Source organism: Castanea sativa, chromosome 8 (assembly GCF_040712315.1).
Source record: "Castanea sativa cultivar Marrone di Chiusa Pesio chromosome 8, ASM4071231v1".
Lineage (NCBI taxonomy): Eukaryota > Viridiplantae > Streptophyta > Magnoliopsida > Fagales > Fagaceae > Castanea > Castanea sativa.
Genome location: NC_134020.1, coordinates 33,323,436 through 33,346,784, shown reverse-complemented (window position 1 = coordinate 33,346,784; position 23,349 = coordinate 33,323,436). Strand labels below are relative to the sequence as shown.

Sequence of the window (23,349 nt, the reverse complement as noted above, 5' to 3'; positions counted from 1 at the left end):
TCATTAAGAGCAAATGCCATAAATTAAAACTCTAAAAAAAAAAAAAGTCCTAAAACATCTATCCATTCACAATTTTCACCATGTTAGTTTTTTATAAGAGAAATAATATGTCCACAATATTTTTATAACAAATTTTAAGTGGTAGGTTGTTACTAGCTGTTATTGTTGAGGCAAAAAAGTAATCTTAGTATTAAGTTCAAATTTAAACCAATAACAACTGACCACCTATGATTTATTGTGAAAATTTTGTGGATCTCATATCTCTATTTTTATAATAAGCTTCTACAAAAGCATGTCTTGCGGCATAGAGATGTTGATCATTTTATCAATAAATAAATAAACAAATAAAGCGGTCGCCCATTTTTCTACAACCAATGTCTACCATTTCGAGAAGTTCTTTGGATATTCCATTTGCCATCTATCTGCCAACTAACTGGTCAAAGTACTTTTTTTTTTTTTTTTGCTTCCCTTTAATTGTCTAGTAACAGGAATTAGAAAAAAAAAAAAAAAAAAAAAAAAAAAGAAAAAAAAAAAAAGAAAGGTAATATCAGTGGCATGAATTTGGATTTAGGAATGTTGCATTATGCAATTATGGTTCAAAAGGTTCAGAAAAAAAAAAAAAAAAAAAAGATAAAAAAGAGATAAATTTGATACAGAGATTAAGATTAAAAGTAAATTTTTTTTTACCTTTTAATCTTAATTATTAAAAGTGCGATTGGATGGTAAAATAACTTATCTTAACGATTACACTATATCTCAATCATGGTCCCTAACAAAACGATGAATCATGAATCAAATATTTTGCCGTCAGTTTTAAAACTTATATCCTAGTCCCTATAAACTACTCCATACACTGTAGATTCCGTTGAATCATTGTAAGAACTATGCTCCCGAAAATTTAAAATGAGATCGAATGACTTGTAGAAGATAGTATTTAAAAGACTTCATTAACAATGGGAAGAAATTGTTGTTCAAACTTCAAACCCAAATGATACGGATTGAGTCTTTAAATATTATATATATTTAAAAATAGAAGAAGACCAACATGCACCCTTGACGCGATGGTCACAACACAAGTATTAAGTGCTTATTAACTTAATTTTTGTAGCTACTTTTATTTGCAAGTTCATGATCAATACATATATATATATATATGTGTGTGTGTATGTATGTATGTATGTATTTTATTACCCCTAATTTATTTATTTATTGTTCGATTTATTTTAGAATTTTGAGAATTAGTTGTAAATTGTGATGCATTTAGATATTCGAAATATAATATAGACATATTATGTGAATTATAATAATTTATTGGAAAAAGTGCTTAAATGATATCAATCATATACATATACTATATAATAAAAGTTGGGCTTAGAAGCCGAGATTACGTCAAATGGTTTCACCAAATTACAGAAATTTTTTTAGATTTAAAAAAAAAAATAGATACAATTTTTTTTTTGTTACCTTATTCTCCAATAATTTCTAAGTTGATAAAAATTTTAATTTGATTCTGTGTCTTGAGGCAGGCTCCCCTAAGCAAATGAATAACATGCAACACCTTGTCACCATCGACTTATGAAGAAATCCAGGCATCCATGTTTACCATAATCACAACAAGAGCGCATTGTTAAGAAGACCAATCTGCGATCATACCAGTTGCGTGTAATATATCTGAAGCCATATCTCAAAAACTTCAATCAAATATTTTTGTCGTTACTTCGGGGCTGCTCAGATTTCCATTGTGTCAATTAGACATTGCATACTCCATAAACATATAAATGATAGTATTATGTTTCTTATAAATATTTTTCTACTACTTTGCTGTAAAGTACAAGGTTGATATTTACACCAATATTATTAAACCATCTACTGCTCTAAGTACATAAGTTTTCCAAAACAAATTGTAATGAAGATTTAAGAGAGAGAACCATTTCCCAGTTCAAATTTTCAAGACATTCGTAAAGACCATTTTCCAGTTCAAATTTTCAAGACATTAGCAACCTCAGGTTCAGATACAACCAATTTTCCAAACGTTTCCTATCTAGGCGTGATGGATGGAACGACTCCACTAACAAGGTCACTGCCAGATACATCTGATGACACAAAAGGATTCTTCACATTAGAGGATGATGATGGTGAAGACATTGCCTTTTCAGAACCTGAGAGCATAGGATCCGTTGTTTTAATGTCAGAATCAGGCATCAGAAGCCATATATTTTCAAGTTCTCGGACCACCTCTGCCATTGAAGGTCTAGCATCTGTCTCATCTTCACAACACTTGAGAGCCAAAGTCAAAAATTTCACCACACATTCAGAAGGATAAGACCCCATTCGATCATCAATAACTGAAAAGATCATACCAGATTGATATGCGACATTAACCTGGAATGGAAAAGACAGTTAAAAACTACAAGAGCTCATTTTATTACGCCAAATTTAAGCCACTGTTGCCTAGAGGATGATATGATAACAACATTATGACAAAGTGATTTTCACTGTATAAAATTCGGTTTGGCAGAGGATTGAAAAAGGATTTCAATGTTTTTTTGAAGTTAAAAACTGAAACTTGCAACTCAAGATCTCACTCTTGACTATTACACCTAGTATAAAATGACAATGGCAGAGGAGAATTTTCATTATGGATTAAACTGCAAGGGTAAAATAAATTACAAAACAACAATTTCTTTCATGCCCAATCACCTAATGTACCATTGGGCTCCTATCGAGTCTAAGGCAAACAAGTCTATAATGTTTTACCTCTCTAACAATGTTTTTGCCATGTGAGATCGGATGCATCCCCGTCAGGAGTTCCAGAAATACAACACCAAGGCTATAGACATCACTCTTGTCTGTCAGTTTATGAGTTAAGAAATACTCCGGATCTAGGTAACCCTGCAAATTTAATACACAAAATGAGAGAATAAAGAAATAGATATCATTTATATCTACTACCACACTATTAAGTTTATTTTATCTTTTCTCAACAAAAAAAAAAAAGTATATTTCATCTAGTTTAAGTTTGACTTATTTATTTTAATAAAAAAATACAAATTGTACAAATTTATAATTTAGACAAAAATGGAAATGGAAGACACTATTATTGTTTCTTTTTTATTTGTTTTACCACAAAGCGTTGGAAGCCCAGGCTAGATTGTCAAATGTAGAAACATATAAAACTTATAGGCACCTAACATGTGGCACTGGTGCCATAATAAAGAGAACACTGATGACAAAATCAATGATAGAAGGTGGAAAAATTCACTCATCAACCTAGACTCATGAAGTTTATAATTCTATTTAGGAAAATGTCATGAATAAGAGTCTTACTGGCGTTCCCTTCACAACTGTGGATACATGAGCAGGCAAATCCCCTTCAATATCTGGAACTGGTGCAAGTCGGGAAAGTCCAAAATCAGCAACTTTTGCTATATACTTAGAGTCCAATAATATGTTGCTGGCCTTGATATCTCGGTGAAATATTGGGGGATCAGCTTCCATATGTAGGTAGAGGATGCCCTTAGATGATGCCAGGGCAATTTTCAATCTCGTAGCAAAACTCAGAGGTTCTTTAGACTTAACTGTATTATTGCATACATGAACCACAAATAAGCTCATTTGAATGTGATGTAGAGTTTGAAAAGTAAATTTGTTAGGAGAAGCAAACTTAAAGGGTGTATGTAAGGTGTACCAGAAAGGTGATCCCTTAGAGTACCATTTGGCATGAACTCATAGACCAACATCTGCATCCACAACAATACTAACATGAAGCTCTTCCCAGGAAATATTTTAAAACAAATTCAGCCACAGAGAATGAAAAATATCAGTCCTTGGTGTGGAAGCCAAGCAATTATGCAGGAGAAACATACTGCTCATGAAGAACAGTACTATAGAAAGTTCATTGTGAAAGGAGATAATAAGTTATTAATACATTTTTTTTTAATCAAATCATCCTTAATTTATGAAGAACTCTGCATATGCTTCTACAGTATTAACAGAAAAAAAAAAAAAAAAAAAAAAAAAAAAAAAGGAAAAAAAAAAGTTGGCAGCATCTCATCTATAATGTCTCTAGATTGAGTTTGATTTATTCTATTATTATTATTTATTTTTTCTTTGACCACTTTCATGACCTTGTGATTTAATTGTATCAACTTCCTAAGTTGATTGGAATCATAAACTCGTGTTCATGTATTCCACTATGAGAATGATGGATAATCCAATCTTTTGTAAAAAAAAAAAAATCTGTATGTCCAATCAAGATAAGAATAAGCACCTGTTCACCTTCTTCATCACAAAATCCAATCAAAGACACAAGGTTTCGATGATGTAACCTTGACAACAATTCTATCTCTGTCAAGAACTCCCTTTCTCCCTGTAAAGATCCCTCTTGGGCACGTTTTATGGCAACAAGTGTACCATCAGCTAGAATGCCTTTATAAACCTTCCCATACCCTCCTTGGCCAACCTGAGCAGAGCTGTTAAAGTTGTTTGTAGCCAGAGCCATTTCTCCATAAGTGAAATCCTTCACACCATCAATTTTCATGGTGGTCCTAGACGCTGTAACTGAAATACAGGTCAAAATGTTAAAAATGAAAGATGCTGTGCCCAATTGTTTTAAAATAACTGATACAATTATGCATACTATCAGAATGCTTTATTGTATACATATATGTTGTGTGTGTATATATTTCACTTTATAAGTGAGAGGCTGAGTGGTTATTGTTTATCTTAGAGTGGGTTAGAGCCAGCATGCCACCAAGTCTAATAGTATTTTTCATTAAAACATTTCGTCCCTAAATGATGTTTCCATTCATGGGCCAGCCAGAACTTGGCTGAAGCTTTCCCATACCAATAGTTGAGAGAGGGCTACAATATTGACCATTTCAGGCCAGTTTGAGGCCTTTGTACCTCATGCTGAGCTTGGACAAGTGTCAGCCTGGCAAGCTTGACAGGCCTAACTAAAACAATTACAGGGAAAGTGAAAAATCATGATATGTCTACCTAAAAATCCTAACTTCATAAACAAAAGATACTCACGATGACGTCGTTTTGAAACTGCATGGTGCTTCCTCATGTGCACTCTCAGTATCAGAAGAGAAACAATTACGGACAATATAACTGCACCTGCAATGGTCCCCACCACTATGCCAGCCAATGCAGCTTTGCTTATACCAGAGCTTGGAGAGTTGCCAACTTCTGTGACATTAGTGAAAATTATTAGCATAAAAAATTCAAAACCATCCAACAATACTCATCTCATATATGAATATATGAAATTAATATGAGCCTGACACATAGTTCATCTATGCTTGGGGTGAAGACATAAGTAACATCAGGTGTGAATTAGAAGCTTCCTTCCTGGCCAATATAGAACACAACTTAATTGCCCAGAAAAAAAAATATAAAACCTCTTGAACTGAGGGTATTGCAGTTATTCACTTGTGAGTGCAACTGTATCTACAATACCACTGAACATAGCATCACTATGGTGAAAGCACTAAACTGCCTAGATCAAGCCTATCTTTAAAATGGTTGGCAGCAACAAAAAAAAAAAAGTTGATCTCCACTAAAATGTGCCACCCACAGACACACAACTGCTTAGAGTGACAAGCATAGGCCAGCTCTGTATGGACTCAAACACAGGTATAACCACTAACAGAAAATAATGCTACAAACCTAAGATTATCTATTTAGTATAGAGGACTTCAAGGTGTAGGTCAAATACATTAGAGAAGACAGTTGTACATTCTTCAACTGGTAAATAAGCATAAGTTCCAACTTCAACAAAGCTCTGTTGCAAAACATATCAGACAAGGGTTTCAAGACAAACCAGATTTATAAACATCCAGGAGATTGAGGCCGAGAAGTTCATAAGGTCCAAATACATCACTATCAGGAATTTTCCATGATGTGAAGTTGCTCGTGATTCGCAGAAGCTCACTACTATTGAATAAGCTGGTGTTTTCAGGAAAAAACTTCAAGGTTATCTTCAGTCGAGGTCCTTCTTCCCATGTCCATAAATTTTTAAAGTCCAGCTGATTAAGATATAAATGAAGACCTTGTGTCATGTACACTTCAAAGTCATCTATGTATGGACGAAAATCTGTGAATCCAGGACTTTTCAACCGATATTCAACAATCAGAGGGGCAGCACAGATACAACTTTGAGTAGATGTGGTGGAACATTCGTAAGATGGTGGGCATACTGTAGGGATAGGACCAGAAGTGGAATTTGTTGAACTCGGAGTGCCATTTTCAGGTTGACACAACTGAAGATTTACATTGATGTTGCATAAGGGATTCCCTTGAAGCCTGAAAATTAATTATCAAAACAAGTGACATGATAATTGTATCAATGTGTATGTCTGTTACACCTCCGATTTTTTTTTTTAATTATTAAAACTAAAAGGAGTACATCTTAACAAGTAATCACGTTAACTTAAGATGCATTTTGTTACAGATGAAATTCTATATGAAGCTAATTAGCAACTGAAAATTGGGGAGCAAGTATAGAAGCAAACCAGACAGTGACATTCAAAGGTAGAACAGTACTGCCATTAATATTTGAAAGATTATTATTCTGCAACTCCCTGCAATACCAAAGGGCCACAAGCAATCGCTTAGAAAATACAGTTTTAGATGCTTGTAAACTTATAGAAGTCAATCCAAGATGTTACACATTGGAATTTTACAAAAGAGTGTGCTGCAATCAGAAAAACGAATCAACTTTATTTGTACCAATATAAGAACAAGGAAATAAGAGTGTGCTGAGAGCATGAACGTGCACACACACACCCAACAGAAAATTATGCTTTTAACCAAGGGAAATAGAAACATTGTCACTCAGATCTTACACTGTAAGGTTTCCCTTTGCATTTGAAGCCCTATTATCCCAAATGGCAGATGGAACTGAACCATCCAATGAATTATTCGCAAGTGACCTGCCATGGGGAATAATTTAGCAAATAAAGCCATTTATTTATTAACAGCTTAATTCATTGACTAATATCAACTACTAACTTTATAAGTAACGGTTGAGATGAGTGGAAACTCAAGTTTAGATAGATATGAAATGATTTACAATAACATTGAACTATAGAACTTGCTAAATTACTGATTGTTACAAAAGCTTAAGTTTTTGGGACAATCAGTAATTTAACAACTAGAAATACAAGAGGAAAAAAGAGAGTGGAGGACTACTCACAGTTTCTGAAGAAAAGGAAGACCCGAAAAGTTTGTGGGAATTGTTCCCGTAAGATTGTTGTTAGATAAATCGCTGAGCATATTGATTGAATAATAGATATCAGAAGTCAAGGGAATTGCTTGCGTAAATTATGTTCAAAAACTGAAAGATGTGTCTGAATATTTTGTAAATTTGGAAAATAATTTTAAACAAAACACAAAAACCAGCAGATGACATGTCATTCAAAAGATGGAGAATCTTACATAGTCGTGATATTCGCAGAAAGTCTGTTTTGAGGTATGGTTCCATTCAGCTGATTTGAACTAAGATCTCTGAAATTTATGTAAATTAAAATTAAAGTATAAGTAGCTAGAAGACTGATCTTTGATAAAGTAAAGAGAAAATTTTATTCAGCCTGGTGCATTTATCTTTTTGACTTAAAAGCTCATTCATAATCAGCATCAAATTGATTAAAAAAGGAAAATAGAATAAAGCAACTAACATATAACCAAGCTGTGGTATTCGACTCAAATCAGGAACCGGTCCTTGCAAGCTGCAATTCCTAAGACTCCTGGAAAATCCAACCAAAACACAAATATTATCAATCTTGCCATGAAATATCATGTGACACGGATATGCATACTCCTTGATTGCCATCTTGCAAGCATATAAAGCTCCAAATAACATGATACATTTTTGATATCTGATTACATAAACTGGTATGGAAAATTGCATAAAGCTTCAAAGGATTAATCATTAATTAAAGCAATCCTGACTTGTTCAGTGTACCAGTGGCCTAGAAGTTTCAAAGAAAAAAAAAACTTTATATGCCTCCTTAGTTGGCTTAACAAACACCACAATCTAAGTTAGGTAACATTCCCATTTAATTTCTTTTCAATCAATGCTTGAATAATTTATATATTTCCGACAAAATATATTCCATTCTATCAATTTTATATTATTTTTTATTTTGCAAGTTTTTCTGTCTGTTGGAATTTGGTGCTTGCCGAAGAACATTCAAAAATCAGAAATATAAACATCCACACACTAGAAATATAAGCATCACCACAAGACATCAATATTTAACAAGGTTTGGCAAACTCAATGTCTACATCCATGGACAAACAACAGCAAAAATTCACTATCAAGAATATGGATTACAACACATAACTAATGCCTAGAAACTAGACTCACACTCTCACAACAATACTCACAACCTTCACAAATACCAACACACTCAAACTTCCCACAAATGCAAACAAATCCCAACCCTAATACACCAAAACAAACTCTGAATATCAACTCACAAACTTGACCTTTTCACTATCCAAAAACCCAATACACCCAATGATACTGTCAAAGTAACACAATAACAAACTTTCAAGTCTCACATGCAAGTCCCTTTCAAACTACTCTTTGAAGAAACCTACTTGTGTTCTTCTAATAGTCTTCCCTTCTCTCCTCCATATGGTAGGATTTATTGGGAGAAAACCACAAAACCATTTAAAGTCATGTCTTCTATATATAAGGTGTCAGTATATATTCCTTGGTGGAAAAGAAGTATCAAATTACTTCCTTTATAAGGAATAAATTTTCCTTCCACACCAAGAAAACTAAAACCAAGTCAAAATGGGAGAAAATTTTCGTCAAATCTCCACACGGACTCAAATTCCATCAAGTAATCTTCATTCTTTTTGTTACAATTCCATCATAGTCTAAAAAGTTTTTCCTCAAATAAGTTGATCATCATTTCCATTTCTAAAGCCAAACTTGTGTGCACCTATATCAAACAAATCCCAAACTTGTACAAAAAATCTTTTCTTGAACCACACTAGGATCAACCTAGCTTTAATAACAGCTTGTCAGAATTTTGGTGTGCATTTACACAAACAAGAAATAAAATATCAATGCAAGACAACAATGTTTAATATGGTTTGAACAACTTTATGCCTAGATCCACAGGTAAGGCAACTAAAATCCTCTATAAACAATATGAACTACAACCACAAACCACAAACCAAAATCACTAACTCTTACAAACAATATTCACTGACTTAACAAACACAAACAAACCCGTATCCCAATACACCCAAAAGAAACTCTCAATACCAAATCCCAAACTTGACACCCTTTTAGTACCAAAATCCCAATACACCATACGATGTCATTACAGTAACACATTAGTCAAACTCTAAAGTCACATAGGTGGGTATCCTTAAACCCCAAAAGAACTATCAAGTTACTATTCAATGAAACCCACTCATGTTCTTCTTAGTCTTCTTAATATCTCCCTATATGGGGAGGACCTTGTGGGCCAAAGCCACCAGACATTTCACAGTGTATCTATATAAGGCTTCAATACCTATTCCTTAGTGGATAAAATAAATCAAATTACTGCTTTTACACAGAATATATTTTTTCTTTCACACCAAGAAAATCCAAACCAAGTCAAAATAAGAATCTAAGACAATTTCCAACATCCTATTTATTTCAGTTTTGCATTTTTGCCAAAATAATAAACAAAACCTTTTTGCCTCACACCTCAATCCACCTTTACTTTTGAAACCTAGTTAAAAACACAGGACAATAACATAATAATATACACTTACAATTTCAGCAATTTAGACATGTTGCCATAAGAAGCTGGAATTGTAGTCCCATCAAAGTTATTGTTATCAAGTTGGCTGCAAAACAAAGAAAATGAATCATCAATAAACTTAAGAAAAGATTGCTTAAGTATTATTAGATTATAGAAAAAGGAAAATTAGAAATCATGACCTTGTTCAAAAAGAGAAGAAAAAGAAAAAGAAAATAAATTCAGAAATCTTAATTGTAATTGTAATGACATTTTTAAGTGATAAAAAACAAAAATATTTATGTTCCAGGAAATAAGAAACCATACACTATCAGTAAATTTGGCAGTTCGGAGAACTGTGGAGGAAGAAACCCTGATAAGTTGTTATTATCAAGAAGACTGCAGGTCAAACGTTGAAGATGGTCACTGATCTCACAGATTGTACTGACGGATGAGACATATAATATACAAGATAACCAGTTACCGACTTACAAGTGAACAAGCATTGGTAATCTGGATAGCTCAGGCGGGATTTGCCCACTGATTGAATTGTTGTTCATATGACTGCTCATAGAAAAGAGTATTATAAGGGTTAAGTCCTTGTAGAACTGATTTTAGACACTATAGCATCAGATACACACTCACAAGTGCTTTGTTTTGTTCAAGAATGCAAATGATTTAGGCAGTGGTCCTGATATATGGTTTTGGTCAATTTGTATTCTATCCAAGTTTGGAAGATAACCGAGCTCTTCAGGCAAGGGACCTGATAATTGGTTTCCATTCAGAAGCCTGGAACATACAAAATATTGAAAATGGAATTAGAGACAAAGCAATGTACTGCAGATTTGCAATATTAAAGTATCATATATTCAGAAAGTAAATTAGTTCAGATACAAGGATTATTTCCTATATTCTTCAGAATTCAAAGGCTTTGAAATGCACAAACTAGTAGCATATCTGCATTTCTTAATGGTCTAAGCATGTAATCCTGTGATTGCAATATTGAGTGTCTAACCTATCCAACAGAGAAGCTGCTCAACTTACAAGAGAAACAAAGACGTAATATTGCCTATCTCCTTTGGTATACTCCCACTTATGTTGTTCCACATAAAATCCCTTCAACAGAGTAGACAGAGAAAAATATATCAGTAGGATAAGTACATTAAATGCTACAATGGGGGTGAGAATAACAATGATCCAGAACATGAAGTGAAAGAGGTAACCAAAAACTTTGAATAACAAAAAGTATCATAGCACAGAAAAGTAGCTTTCAGATATGCTTTTCCTTACAATATAGTCAAATTCGATAACTGGCCAAGCTCTGGTGCTAAACTTCCTGACAAATTCATATTTAGTAGTAACCTGCAAAGAGGCAGCCCAGAAAGGAATTATTACAGCACCACATTAGTTCTTCAACAGAAATTCCTACATGCACTACAAATAGAAAAGTTGTATCAAAGCTTTCATAGTCTTATATCTGAACCATATTTTCTAGAAAAATTGGGAAACATGGGGCTATTAGATCAAGTCCCAATCATTTTTTTGAATCTTAAATGAACTAAACAACCAAGGAATTTCATTCCCTTCATCAACTAGTATGATAAGAGATAAAAGTGGAATACGAAATATCTCATCATGCAAGGGGGACGAAAGAAATAAAGAAAGAAAAGTGTTCTAAGTGGAAGAATATGCAACATTATTCGAATCGATATTGCTCCCTGTTAGAAATAAAATAGCAAAGGTTAAAATCATACAATTGATCTACATGCAGATATCCATCATCTAACGAAGAATTGTAGCACACAATCCCTGTCCATTTTGATGTACATGGATCTCCTCGATCCCAGTTACTCAGATTCCCATTGGGATCTATCAATCTGCTCTTGATGGCCTGCAATGCCTTCACTGCAAATGAATACAAATGTTAATCATCATTTCATCAACATGAACATTTACAAAATTCACTAGCTTTGCTGATCCATGTGTTTCTCTAATTCTAGTATCAAGGTTTCCACATGAAAGGAAAAGGCAAAGTTGTTTAACCATTGTACATCAACTTTGTAATTAGCAGCCCCACGTTTTGAGCATATACAATCAAATAACAACTACAGCTCAACTATATTCAACAATAATCAGTTATGACTTAGGGGAAGTGAGTATTTGATATGTGAAGTTCCTGTAAATAAAATAGCGATGCTAGTTATACTATAAATTTTATTACATAAGTCTTACAAACCGATGTGTCACCAACCTTTAGCATTTTCCTAAATGAAATCACTTGTTAGAGAGTTCACGGGTTAATTTTCAGAAAACATGTGCCCATGACCAGTGTGAAAACTTAATTGCAAAAAAGCATATGAATCATAAATTGCAATTAAAAGTACAGCAAATCAAACTAAGCAAAATCACCTTCATCCGGGTTGGTAAGCCCAGTATTCTGAGCACCGACAAGTAGTGAAGAACAACACAACCATGCGACAATAAATAATCCATACGTCCAAGCTTTTGACAGATTCATCCCACTAACACAGAGATAGCTAGAACTCTCAACTTTCTCTTAGTACCCAAGACTGGAATTAGTGGTAGAATCCCAGTACTCCACCTTATAACAAGAAACAAACTACATCAAAACTCACACAAACAAAATCAAATTCTAAAGCAGTTCAATTTATCTAAAAATAACTATTTTAACTGGGGTAATTACTAATTAAACAAATGAACAATCAAAGAACTCAAAGTAAAGTACAGAAAAAATAAACCTCCAAGGCTCCAAGAAGAATATAAAATAAGAGAATCGTTCAAGGCTCTACTCCCATATTACAGCCTGAGAAGAAACAAAGCAGCCAAACTGCCATTAATAATTAAATTGTACATATTTGTAAAGGTTATCAACAAAAACGAAGAAATACTTACTACAATGACGTAAGCAGATATTTCGTGCTACAGATTACGAGTGTTTAAACGGAGAAAACGAAGTTTGAAATTGGGACCTCGTGGTTGTGGAAGGTGGCATATGCTTCTGACCAGGTCACCATAAGCTTTAAGAATTTGTCACCAATGGAGGTGGGGAATTGGTGATAGCCATCTCTATCACACACATGGAAGTGTCTACTTCTATAAAAAAATGAGTAAAAAATAAATATATGCATACTGCAGGCATTATTGAATGTCAAAAAGATTGAAGAGGAAGTTGAAGTTTGAGTTTGATAGATAATGCAAAAATTGTGCGCTTTGGCGTTGGCGATATTGACTTTTACAGGGGAGTGGTTGCTGAAGGTGGGAGTAGGAGAGTTTAATATAATAAAACCAATAATAGAGAGAGCAATCACAGCGATGGCTGACAAGACAAGAAACCTATTTTTTTGTGGTGTGTACAAAAATATGGAATGGAAGTTGGAACGTGGAAAGACAAAATTAAGGTGGACTGTTTGTTTTACTTCCAAGCAAGATCTCATTCCATTTTTGAGTCTTCTTATTCCCTTTTAACTTTTGTTGGGTTTTCTGTCTTTTCCATTCCAAACAAAAGTTGTGTTGAGTTCGGTTAATGGTTGTCTTTATACCATTTATTAATAGATTGTGTTAAAAAAAAATTATCTCACTTTTATAGAAAATGTTAAAAAAAATGTTAAAAACAAATCAATTTTTTTTTCTCACTAAAATGTAAAACTTACTTTTTAAGTTCCACCAGGACTTATTCCAATCCCCTCTAAGTTTCAAGTTTATTTATTTAATTAAAAAAAATATAATTTATTATTGAAAAATATTTCCATAACAAAAGTTTACAGAGTGGCCTTAATTGAATAAATTTGAAACATAAAGATCTTGAATGAACGAAAGCAAAATTAAAAAGCTGAAATGAATTCTGAAACTTAGAAAGTGAGTTTTGCATTTTAGCTTTATTTTTTCTCTTCCCATAAAAAATTTTAAAAATATTTTCTAATCCAATGCTCTTAGAATATGTATTAACTTCTCCCATTTTTGTTTATATGTAAGTAAGACATATAGCATTTAAAAAATCGATTAAATGACACATGTAATAACATCATTGCATTCGACTAAAAATAAAAAAGAATTGAAGGCAGTCATGAAAGTTTAGATATCATATCATACAATTATTTTTCAAAGTTTTAAAATAATGGAACAACTTTACAGTTATGACTTATGACTTATGAACAATGTTGTATATGTAATATTAATCTTAACTTCAATAAACATATTCTTCTAAAAAAAAAACTTCAATAAATATATCCAAATCAAATACTACTATAATTTATTTATTAAAAACAATAGAATGCCGTTAGAAGTTGTATTTGGTCACATTACCTAATTTTCTCTAATTAAAGAAAAAAATTTAATAATTGATATATATAAATATAGTGTGGGGGGTAAAAAGATCCTGATGGGAACGTGGGCCTTTTGGGCCGTGTTAAGGAAGGCCGACCTGACCCTGGGTTTAGAAGTTGTTGGTACTATGGGTCGGCCCCTGCGCCGAGGATCCGAGGATCCAGCCGAGGGTGAACTTACCCTCGGATGAGCACCGAAGAACTCGGGATTTCATAGTAAAGGTTAGGGGATGGCACAGTTAAGGCCAATGGTTAAAAGGGGGGAACCCTAGAACGCCCCAGAAGCACCGGTGTTGAAGAAATGTCAAAGATAAAGGCTGCTACCTCCACATTAAAGATCCTGCACCTACCACCCTGGCCGCATTAATGGGGAAGTGACACTTGAACAGTGGAAGGGAAACTTCTAGTTACTGTTCAGAGGCACTAAGAAAAGAAATATCTAGGCTAAGGGAGGAATTGGGGCAGCACGTGTACAAAGTATTAAAAAGAGGAGTATTTAAGGAGGGACCTAGAACAGAAATGGGAGGACTTTTAATAATCTAAAAAAAAGAAGAAAGAGAAAGCAGACAAGGAGAAAGATATAATATAAGAACAGCCCTTGGCTTACGTCCGAGGAGGCCAATTTGCAATATTCCTTGTTGTTTCCAATTATTTACCACCCTTAGTTTGTTATTCGATTCCCACCCATTTCTAATCTAGGTTTCAAGCCCACACTCTACAAATTCGTATTGTTTAAGGCTCATTGGGCCTGAGCCCATAACTGTTCTTGGGTCCAGGTGCAATTGTGCACTTACAATTGGCGCCGTCTGTGGGAAACCTAGTCTAGAAGAGGTAGAGATATTATGGCAGGCTTAGGCTCTTACCATGCAGAGTCACAAGGATCACAACCGGAAGATCATTTCGAACGTCTTGAACATCGTAGGGATCGTGAAGGAAGCGTCCATACAGAATACCCAGGGGCTAGCCATACTCATGGAGGAGGTAGCACTACTCACGATGAGGGTTCTAAATCCATGCAGAAGGAAATCAATCGTTTGAAGAGGAAGTTACGCCGTGCTAAACGTAAGGTTTCCCCGTCCTCTTCTAGTTCTTCCTCAGAGAAAGATAGGGGGTTGTCTACAGTTCAAGGTCACGTTCCCCCACCAGCACAACATCCTCCGGTGAAGAGGACGATCAACCAACAGGCAGACGTAAGAAGCTTCGTTCTAGGGGCTTAGGCAACGATACCATGAGTAGGGCGTTGCACCAACTCTCTAAATCTCCGTTTTCACGGAGGATTGAGAGGGGGAGGCTTCCCAGGAGGTTCACCCAGCCCACCTTTACTATCTATAATGGCCGGACTGATCCGGTGGAGCATGTAAGTCACTTTAACCAAAGGATGGCAGTGCACTCCCACAATGAGACTTTGATGTGTAAAGTCTTCCCCTCCAGCTTGGGACCTGTGGCTATGAGATGGTTTAACGGTCTCAAATCGGGATCTGTAGGGTCATTTGGGGAGCTAACTAGGGCATTTGCTTCGCGGTTCATTACGTGTAGCAGAGTCCCTCGGCCATTGGACTCGTTGCTATCCATGGTCATGAAGGAAGGGGAGACACTGAAAGCATACTCCGACAGATACTGGGAGATGTTTAATGAAATAGACGGCGACTTCGATGAGGTGGCGCTTAATACCTTTAAGGTGGGCCTCCCTACCGATCACGACCTGAGAAAGTCTTTGACGAAAAAGCCCGTCCGCAGCGTACGCCGTCTTATGGATCGTATTGATGAATATAAAAGGGTGGAGGAAGACCAGCAGCAGGGGAAAGGAAAGGAGAAGGTCATCCCGCAGGAGAGAAGGGATTTCAGGTCGGACAGGTATCACAACAACAAGCCGAGGAGGGATTACTTCGGACAATCCGGCTCGGCAGCACCCCAGGCTGTAAATACTGTGTTCCGAGAACCGGTGCACCAGTTATTAGAAAAGGTTCGGAAGGAGCCCTTCTTCAGATGGCCTGGCAAGATGGCAGGAGACCCTGCGAAAAGAAATCAAAACCTTTTCTGTCAGTACCATCAGGATGTGGGCCACACTACCGAGAACTGTCGGACCCTGTGGAACCATCTAGAACAGCTCGTCAGTGAGGGGAAGTTAAAGCAGCACTTGTGTCAGCCCACTTGGCAGGTCAGTCAAGTTGGGTCAAACAACCAGAGGAACAGTTCATCTCGGCCAGCACTGGGAACAATTAATGTTATCTTCGCCGCACCTGGTAGGACCGGCTCAGGTCCCACCAGGGTGATGGCGGTTTCCCATCCGCAGGCCGAGGATGTAGGTAGCAGGCCGAAGAGATTAAAGTGTACTTTACCTGTCTTGGGTTTCTCTGAGGAGGATAAGGTAGGGACAATCCAGCCCCATGACGATGCTCTTGTGGTTACCCTCAGGATAGGGAACTATGATGTCAGAAGGGTGATGATAGATCAGGGCAGCGATGCAGATATCATGTACCCTGATCTATTTAAAGGGCTAAAATTGGAGTTGGAAGATCTAACCCCTTACGACTCTCCACTTATAAGCTTCGAAGGGAGGGCCGTTGTGCCGAAGGGACAGATCCGTTTACCCGTTCAATCCGGCACGGAAACGGTTGAGGTAGATTTCATTGTGGTTGACGCGTACTCTCCATACACAGCCATCCTCGCCAGGCCATGGCTGCACGCTTTGGGAGCTGTCTCCTCTACCTTACATGTTAAGGTGAAATTCCCCTCGGGGGAACATGTTGAGGAAATCCTCGGCAGCCAGGTAGTGGCTAGGCAATGCATATCGGCTGCGGTGCTACGTCAGTCGGAAATTGAGTCATCAACTTTGCCCCTCCAGGAGTCATAGCAATTAACAGCTCCGGAGGCACCTGGAGCGATGACAGGAGACGAGGCTGTTTGTGAGGAGTTAGAGAAGTTTGTAATAGCAGATGATCCAGAGAGGTTCTTCCAAGTTGGTGTACTTTTGCCACACTTAGAGAAGATGGAGTTGTTAAAATTTCTGAAGGACAATTTAGATGTCTTTGCGTGGGACCCCTATGAGGCTCCGGGCGTAGATCCGAACTTTATTTGTCATCATTTAAATGTCAATCCTGCCATTGTTCCGAAGAGGCAGCCACCACGGCGGTCTTCTCGAGAACATTCTGAGGCTGTGAAGGAAGAGGTTCTTAAACTCAAAAGGGCGGGGGCTATCAAAGAAGTTTTCTACCCCGAATGGTTGGCTCATACTATTGTTGTTAAAAAGAAGAGCGGTAACTGGAGAGTATGTGTGGACTTTACTGATCTGAACAAGGCCTGTCCTAAAGATTCGTTCCCAATGCCACGGATTGATCAACTGGTAGATGCCACCGTTGGACATCCTCGGATGAGTTTCTTGGACGCCTTCCAGGGTTACCACCAAATTCCCTTGGCGTTGGAGGATCAGGAGAAGACTGCTTTCATTACTCCAACCGGGAACTATCATTATAAGGTCATGCCGTTTGGATTAAAAAACGCTGGGGCTACTTATCAAAGAATGATGACCCGAATGTTTGAACAGCAACTGGGTAAAACCATCGAAGTATACGTGGATGATATGGTGGTGAAGAGTAAGGTAGTACCATCGCACATGACAGATCTGGCCGACACCTTCCAGATGCTAAGGAAGTATAAGTTGCGCCTTAACGCCTCCAAGTGTTCTTTTGGCGTGGGATCTGGAAAGTTCTTGGGATATATGATTACTCATAGGGGAATAGAGGTAAACCCGGTGCAGGTTAAGGCTATTCAGAATTTGCAGCCGCCTAGGAACCCAAAAGAGATTCAGAAATTGACAGGGATGGTGGCTGCATTGAATAGATTTATTTCTCGGTCAGCTGACCGGTGCCGTCCTTTCTTTTAGTTGTTGCACAAGTGGAAAGGGTTTCAATGGACTGAGGACTGCGATTTGGCTTTCCAACAGCTTAAGCAATATCTTTCTCGGCCACCTATTTTATCTCGCCCTGAGGTGGACGAGGTTTTATTCGCTTATCTGGCCGTGGCTATTCACGCGATGAGCTTAGTCCTTATAAGGAATGAAAGCGGAGTATAGAGACCGATCTACTACGTTAGTAAGTCCCTGAATGAGGCCGAGGTGCGCTATCTGCCCTTGGAAAAAGCACTTCTGGCTGTAGTCCACGCCACGCGCAAGCTTCCCCATTATTTCCAATCTCATACTGTGGTTGTTTTGACCCAGTTGCCTCTTAAGGCATCTTTGCGTAGTGCCGATTATTCGGCGGGGGGTGGCAAAATGGGGAACCATTTTGGGAGCCTTTGATGTTAAATACAAGCCTCGCACTTCGGAGAAGGGACAGGTCCTCGCTGATTTGGTGGCAGAGTTTACTGAACCATTGCTAGAAGAAGCTTCAAAAGAAGCACACATGGGTGAAAAATCAGTTGGTGTGATTACAGCCGTATCGCCCTCGGCTTGGAGAGTTTATGTGGATGGGGCTGCTAATCAAAAAGAGTCTGGAGTTGGACTTGTTCTAATGTCCCCTGAAGGAATTGTTTTCGAAAAATCTTTGAGATTGGCTTTCTCGGCTACTAACAATGAGGCCGAGTATGAAGCAGTCTTAGTAGGCATGAAAATGGTACATAAGATGGGTGGCAAGGAGATCCATGTGTTCTCAGACTCTCAGTTGGTGGTTGGCCAGGTCATGGGGACCATGGAGGCTAGAGACCCCAGAATGCAGGAATATTTGGCCCAGGTCAAACGCCAGCAGGCTGAATTCGACTCCTTTTCCTTAGCTCACGTTTCTAGGAGTGGAAACACTCATGCAGATTCCTTGGCTACGTTGGCAACGTCCTCGGCTCAAGGGTTACCAAGGGTTATCCTCGTTCAGGATTTGGTAGAACCTTCTCTTGTAATCGCTAACGCACCTCGCATCCATCTAATAAGGCCTCGGTCCTAGTTGGATGGATTCGATCATATCTTTTCTTAAAAATGACATTCTTCCCGAAGCCAAGGTTGAAGCGTAAAAAGATACGTCGAAAGGCGCCGCGTTTCGGTTGTCCGAGGACCGAAGTTATACAAACGATCCTTCTCGGGACCGTATTTGTTATGTGTGCACCCCGAATCAACAGAGGCATTACCGGAGGAATTGCATGAGGGAATTTGTGGGAGCCACACTCGGGGGAAGGTCTTTAGCCCATAGAGCCCCGACGCGGGGTTATTGGTGGCCTAATATGCAGAGGGAAGCTCGGGACTATGCCGTAAAAATGCGATCAATGTCGAGGTTCGCCCCTAATATCCACCAACCGGAGGGGTTCTTAACCCTCTCTCCGGCCCTTGGCTTTTCGCACAGTGGGGCTTGGACATTGTAGGGCCATTTCCGAGGGCTGTTGGCAACAAAAGATGGCTGCTGGTGGGAACAGACTACTTCACTAAATGGGTTGAGGCTGAGCCCCTAGCCAATATCCGAGATGTCGATTCGAAGAAATTTATATGGAAAAACATCGTTACTAGATTTGGTGTACCACACACACTCATCTCTGACAATGGTGTCCAGTTCGATAGTAAGGCTTTTAGGAAGTATTGTGGTGACATGGGTATCATAACCAGATATTCCACCCCTGTTTATCCTCAGGGAAACGGACAAGCCGAGGCCGTTAACAAGGTCATAGTTAGCGGGCTCAAGAAGAGGTTGGACGATGCGAAAGGTAGATGGGTAGAGGAGCTCCCTCATGTCCTGTGGACGTATCAGACCACACCGCGCAGATCCACTGGAGAAACGCCATTCTCCATGACTTATGGAGCCGAGGCGGTGATACCTTTGGAATCTGGTTTTCCTACGCTAAAGACAAGTTCTTTTAGCCCAGAGAATAACGAGGGACTTCTAGAGAAGGATCTTGATTTACTTGAGGAACGGCGTGAGGCAGCTATGGTCCAAATGGCCTATTATCAGCAGAAGCTAAAACGAGGATATGATGCCCATGTGAAGCTAAGACCACTTGCACCTGGTGATCTTGTATTAAGGAAAGTTGTAGGCACTTCTAAGAACCCGGCTTGGGGTAAGCTGGAACCTAACTGGGAAGGCCCCTATCGTATTGTTTCAGTAGCAGGCATAGGGTCATATAGGCTAGCCGATCTAGACGAACGGATTGTACCACGTCCATGGAATGTAAATAATCTTAGAAGGTATTATTATTAATAAAATGAGCTTTTGTCAGTTTGTATTTCAAAGTTATGAGTAGCTCTGACGCTCGCAGTTACAATTTTTAAGAATCAAACAGAAACTTGGTTAAGTGCAGTCCTCGGACCATAAACCTTGTGGAAATTGATGTCTTGTCATTTGTTAAACAGAACCTTAGTTATGTCGGGTCTTCTGACCTCCTACTTTGGGAAAATTAACATTTGAAGTTACAATTTTTAGAATCAAACAGAAACTTGGTTAAGTGCAGTCCTCGGACCATAAACCTTGTGGAAATTGATGTCTTGTCATTTGTTAAACAGAACCTTAGTTATGCCGGGTCTTCGGACCTCCTACTTTGGGAAAATTAACATTTGAAGTTACAATTTTAAGAATCAAACAGAAATTTGGTTAAGTGCAGTCCTCGGACCATAAACCTTGTGGAAATTGATGTCTTGTCATTTGTTAAACAGAACCTTAGTTATGCCGGGTCTTCGGACCTCCTACTTTGGGAAAATTAACATTTGAAGTGATAATTTTTAAGAATCAAACAGAAACTTGGTTAAGTGCAGTCCTCGGATCACAAACCTTCTGAAAATTGATGTCTTGCCACTTGTTAAACAGAACCTTAGTTATGCCGGGTCTTCGGACCTCCTACTTTGGGAAAATTAACATTTGAAGCTACGATTTTTAAGGATTAAACGTAAAATTGGTTAAGTCTTATCTTCGGACCACAATTTTGATCAAGGTTATCTCCTTATCATGTCTGGGTATTAATGCGTTACTGTTTATTAAACTCGAACCTTAAGTTTCATACCTTTAAGTGTTAAGCAATTTTGTGCAAGGAATGGTCCTCGGATCTTACATCCTACTAGAAACAGTGTTATGCATTATAAGGGTTTAATCGTTACATGAATTCCTCCTTTCTTTTTAATCAAGGCATTGTTTAAATATATTAACTATGTCACCTTTATTAAATCTTTAATGATGTGCATAAGATTATGTGAAAGTTATGATTGTGCAATCCTTGGAGTTAGATTTGTTTACGCTGAGAAATTTTTGGTTATGTGCTAATGGCAATCTTTATGACAAATACAAAAAAAAGTAAGGTAAAGTATAACAGATACAACCAAGTGAAAAGCAAATGAAATTCTTCTTCGTTAATCAGTTAAATATGCATTACATAGATGGTTCAAAAATGGAAAAAGAGAAGCCCTAAGCTAAGTCCTAAGCTTTTGGAGGAGGCTCTTGCTGAGAGGTACTAGTACCCTCGGTCTTTCTCAACTCCAGCTCAAAGGGAGTCAAGATCTGCTTTCCCTTATCTGCTGTCTTCGTTGGAGGGACGTTGGGTTCAACTGTTTGGCTTAAATCCTTCTCTGTATCCCCTCCTCCTTCCTTCTCTTTGTTGGAACCAAAAGGTTCTGTAGGATCAGGAATTTGCTGTGTGACCACTGGAGGTAGAGCAGGAAGAGTTGTCTCAGAGGTAGGAGTAACAGCAGGAGTCTCTTCGATCTCCTGTATTTCTAGGGGAAGCCAAACGTTCTCGGACTTCCTCAAGTCCGAAGATTGGGGAACTCCTGCTACGTTTAAAGCTTCCCCCCATACTTTTTGACAGTATTCGCGGCATAAAGCCGCGAACTCCTCTGTCAGCTGTTCCTCGGTGGTTGCTACCCCTTCATCAAAACTTGCCTGCTTGGCAGCTTGAAGAGAGAGTTGGAAGGAGCTGGCTTCTTCCTTCATCAGCGCCAGTTGCTTCTTCAGATCCGAGCACTCCCTTTGAGCTTGGGAGAGCTCTTCATCTCTTTCACGAAGGAGCTTGCGCTGTCCTTCTATCTGGGTCTTCATAGTCTTCAAGTTTGACTCGACCCCATTTTTCTCTCTCCTCAGATCTGCCACCTCTGAGGTCAACTTCTCATTCGCAGCAAGGGCTGTGCCCAAGGACTTCTCAGTTTCCATCCTGATTTCGAGCTCAGTCCTCGCTACTTTCCGAGCGTCTTCAATAAACTTTTCAGCTACGAAGACCTCCTGAATAGCCTGTAACAAAGTATGATGAAGTTAGGAATAATAAAAAAATAAACTTACCTATAAATATTATTAAAAATGGAATCTACCTAAAAAAGGAGAAAAACTTACCAGTGCTAAGTCTCTTTTCAGTGAGAGGAATAGTTGTGGCTGGCCCATCTTTTCCAAAGTCTCCATGTCTTTGGGCAGCAGAAGAGGGCGTTCCAAGACCTCGGCCAGGTGGTGGGCATGGCCTTGTTGAACAGCCCTTATACTGGACTGGCAGGAGATGGGTGCGCCGTCCAGCCTTAGATCGGGGGACCAGGTGGTCGGTGCTCGGCGCACTTCAGCCTCGTCCCTGAATTCCCCGATTTCAACCGAACGGGCTCTACCCTTGCCCTTGTCCAGCTTCTGCTGCTGGGCCGGTGGGAGTTGTTGGCGTGGTTTCTTGGGGTCTTTATTAATTGTCCCCTCATTATCCCCCTTCCTCTTCTTCTTGGGATCCTCGGTTGGCAGTTTTGGCTCGGCTGAAGGAGGAGGAGGAGGTAAAGCTGGGGGAACTTGGGACGTCCCCGTTTTCTTTTTCTCTGCAACCTTAGCAGCCCTGTTGGTGAGGAGACCCTCCATTCTTCCCATGTCTTCTTCAAATTCGTCCTCGGGAAGGGCAACTACAAACCCTGCGATTCCAGAGGCCTCGGTGGCTTCTTCCTCCTCGTCGGAAAGTACCACAAACTGGTTCCCGCGAGGTCTCTCGGTGTCTTCGAGATGGAATTGATCTATCTCGTCGTCAAGTGTGTGTGAAGAAGACACCTGCTCTTCTAGAATGACAGCTGTTTGTGAATGCACGGCAAGGGGGACTGCTGCTATCGGCCTGTTGAACAAAATGGTGTTAGGAGCGTCCGGGAGGTCACGGTCGTCCAAAAAGTGGGGCCGAGCTACGTTTATCTTCTTTCGTCTTCGGTCGCCCGCAATTATGGCGTTCTCTATCTCCTGGAAATCTTTGGAGAGGGGGTGTACCCAAGAATAAGGTGAGCAGCCCGGAGTTGTAGGTCTTCACTAACGAACACCTCGGAGCGAAGTACCCGGTTCAAATCTGCGATG

The 23,349-nt window shown here is 38.5% G+C and overlaps 1 protein-coding gene across 2 annotated transcripts; it reads right to left on the bottom strand.

Moving 5' to 3' along the window:
- Positions 1-1,760: 1,760 nt before the first annotated feature.
- Positions 1,761-12,808, bottom strand: LOC142607405 (putative LRR receptor-like serine/threonine-protein kinase At1g06840). Of its 2 annotated transcripts, none has more exons than XM_075778873.1 (21): positions 12,669-12,808; positions 12,165-12,357; positions 11,510-11,660; positions 11,046-11,117; positions 10,800-10,871; positions 10,401-10,544; positions 10,248-10,319; positions 10,083-10,154; positions 9,790-9,864; positions 7,683-7,751; positions 7,444-7,512; positions 7,202-7,273; positions 6,852-6,938; positions 6,519-6,587; positions 5,828-6,309; positions 5,035-5,193; positions 4,271-4,560; positions 3,689-3,740; positions 3,328-3,578; positions 2,758-2,892; positions 1,761-2,382 (listed from the first exon to the last, which is right to left on the bottom strand). In XM_075778873.1, the coding sequence occupies exons 2-21, from the start codon at positions 12,271-12,273 to the stop codon at positions 2,038-2,040; spliced, it is 2,847 nt and encodes a 948-aa protein (XP_075634988.1). In that variant the 5' UTR covers positions 12,274-12,357; positions 12,669-12,808; the 3' UTR covers positions 1,761-2,037. The 2 variants fall into 2 exon arrangements, with proteins under 2 accessions (XP_075634988.1, XP_075634989.1); XM_075778874.1 differs by lacking the exon at positions 12,669-12,808 and adding an exon at positions 12,515-12,584.
- Positions 12,809-23,349: the final 10,541 nt, after the last annotated feature.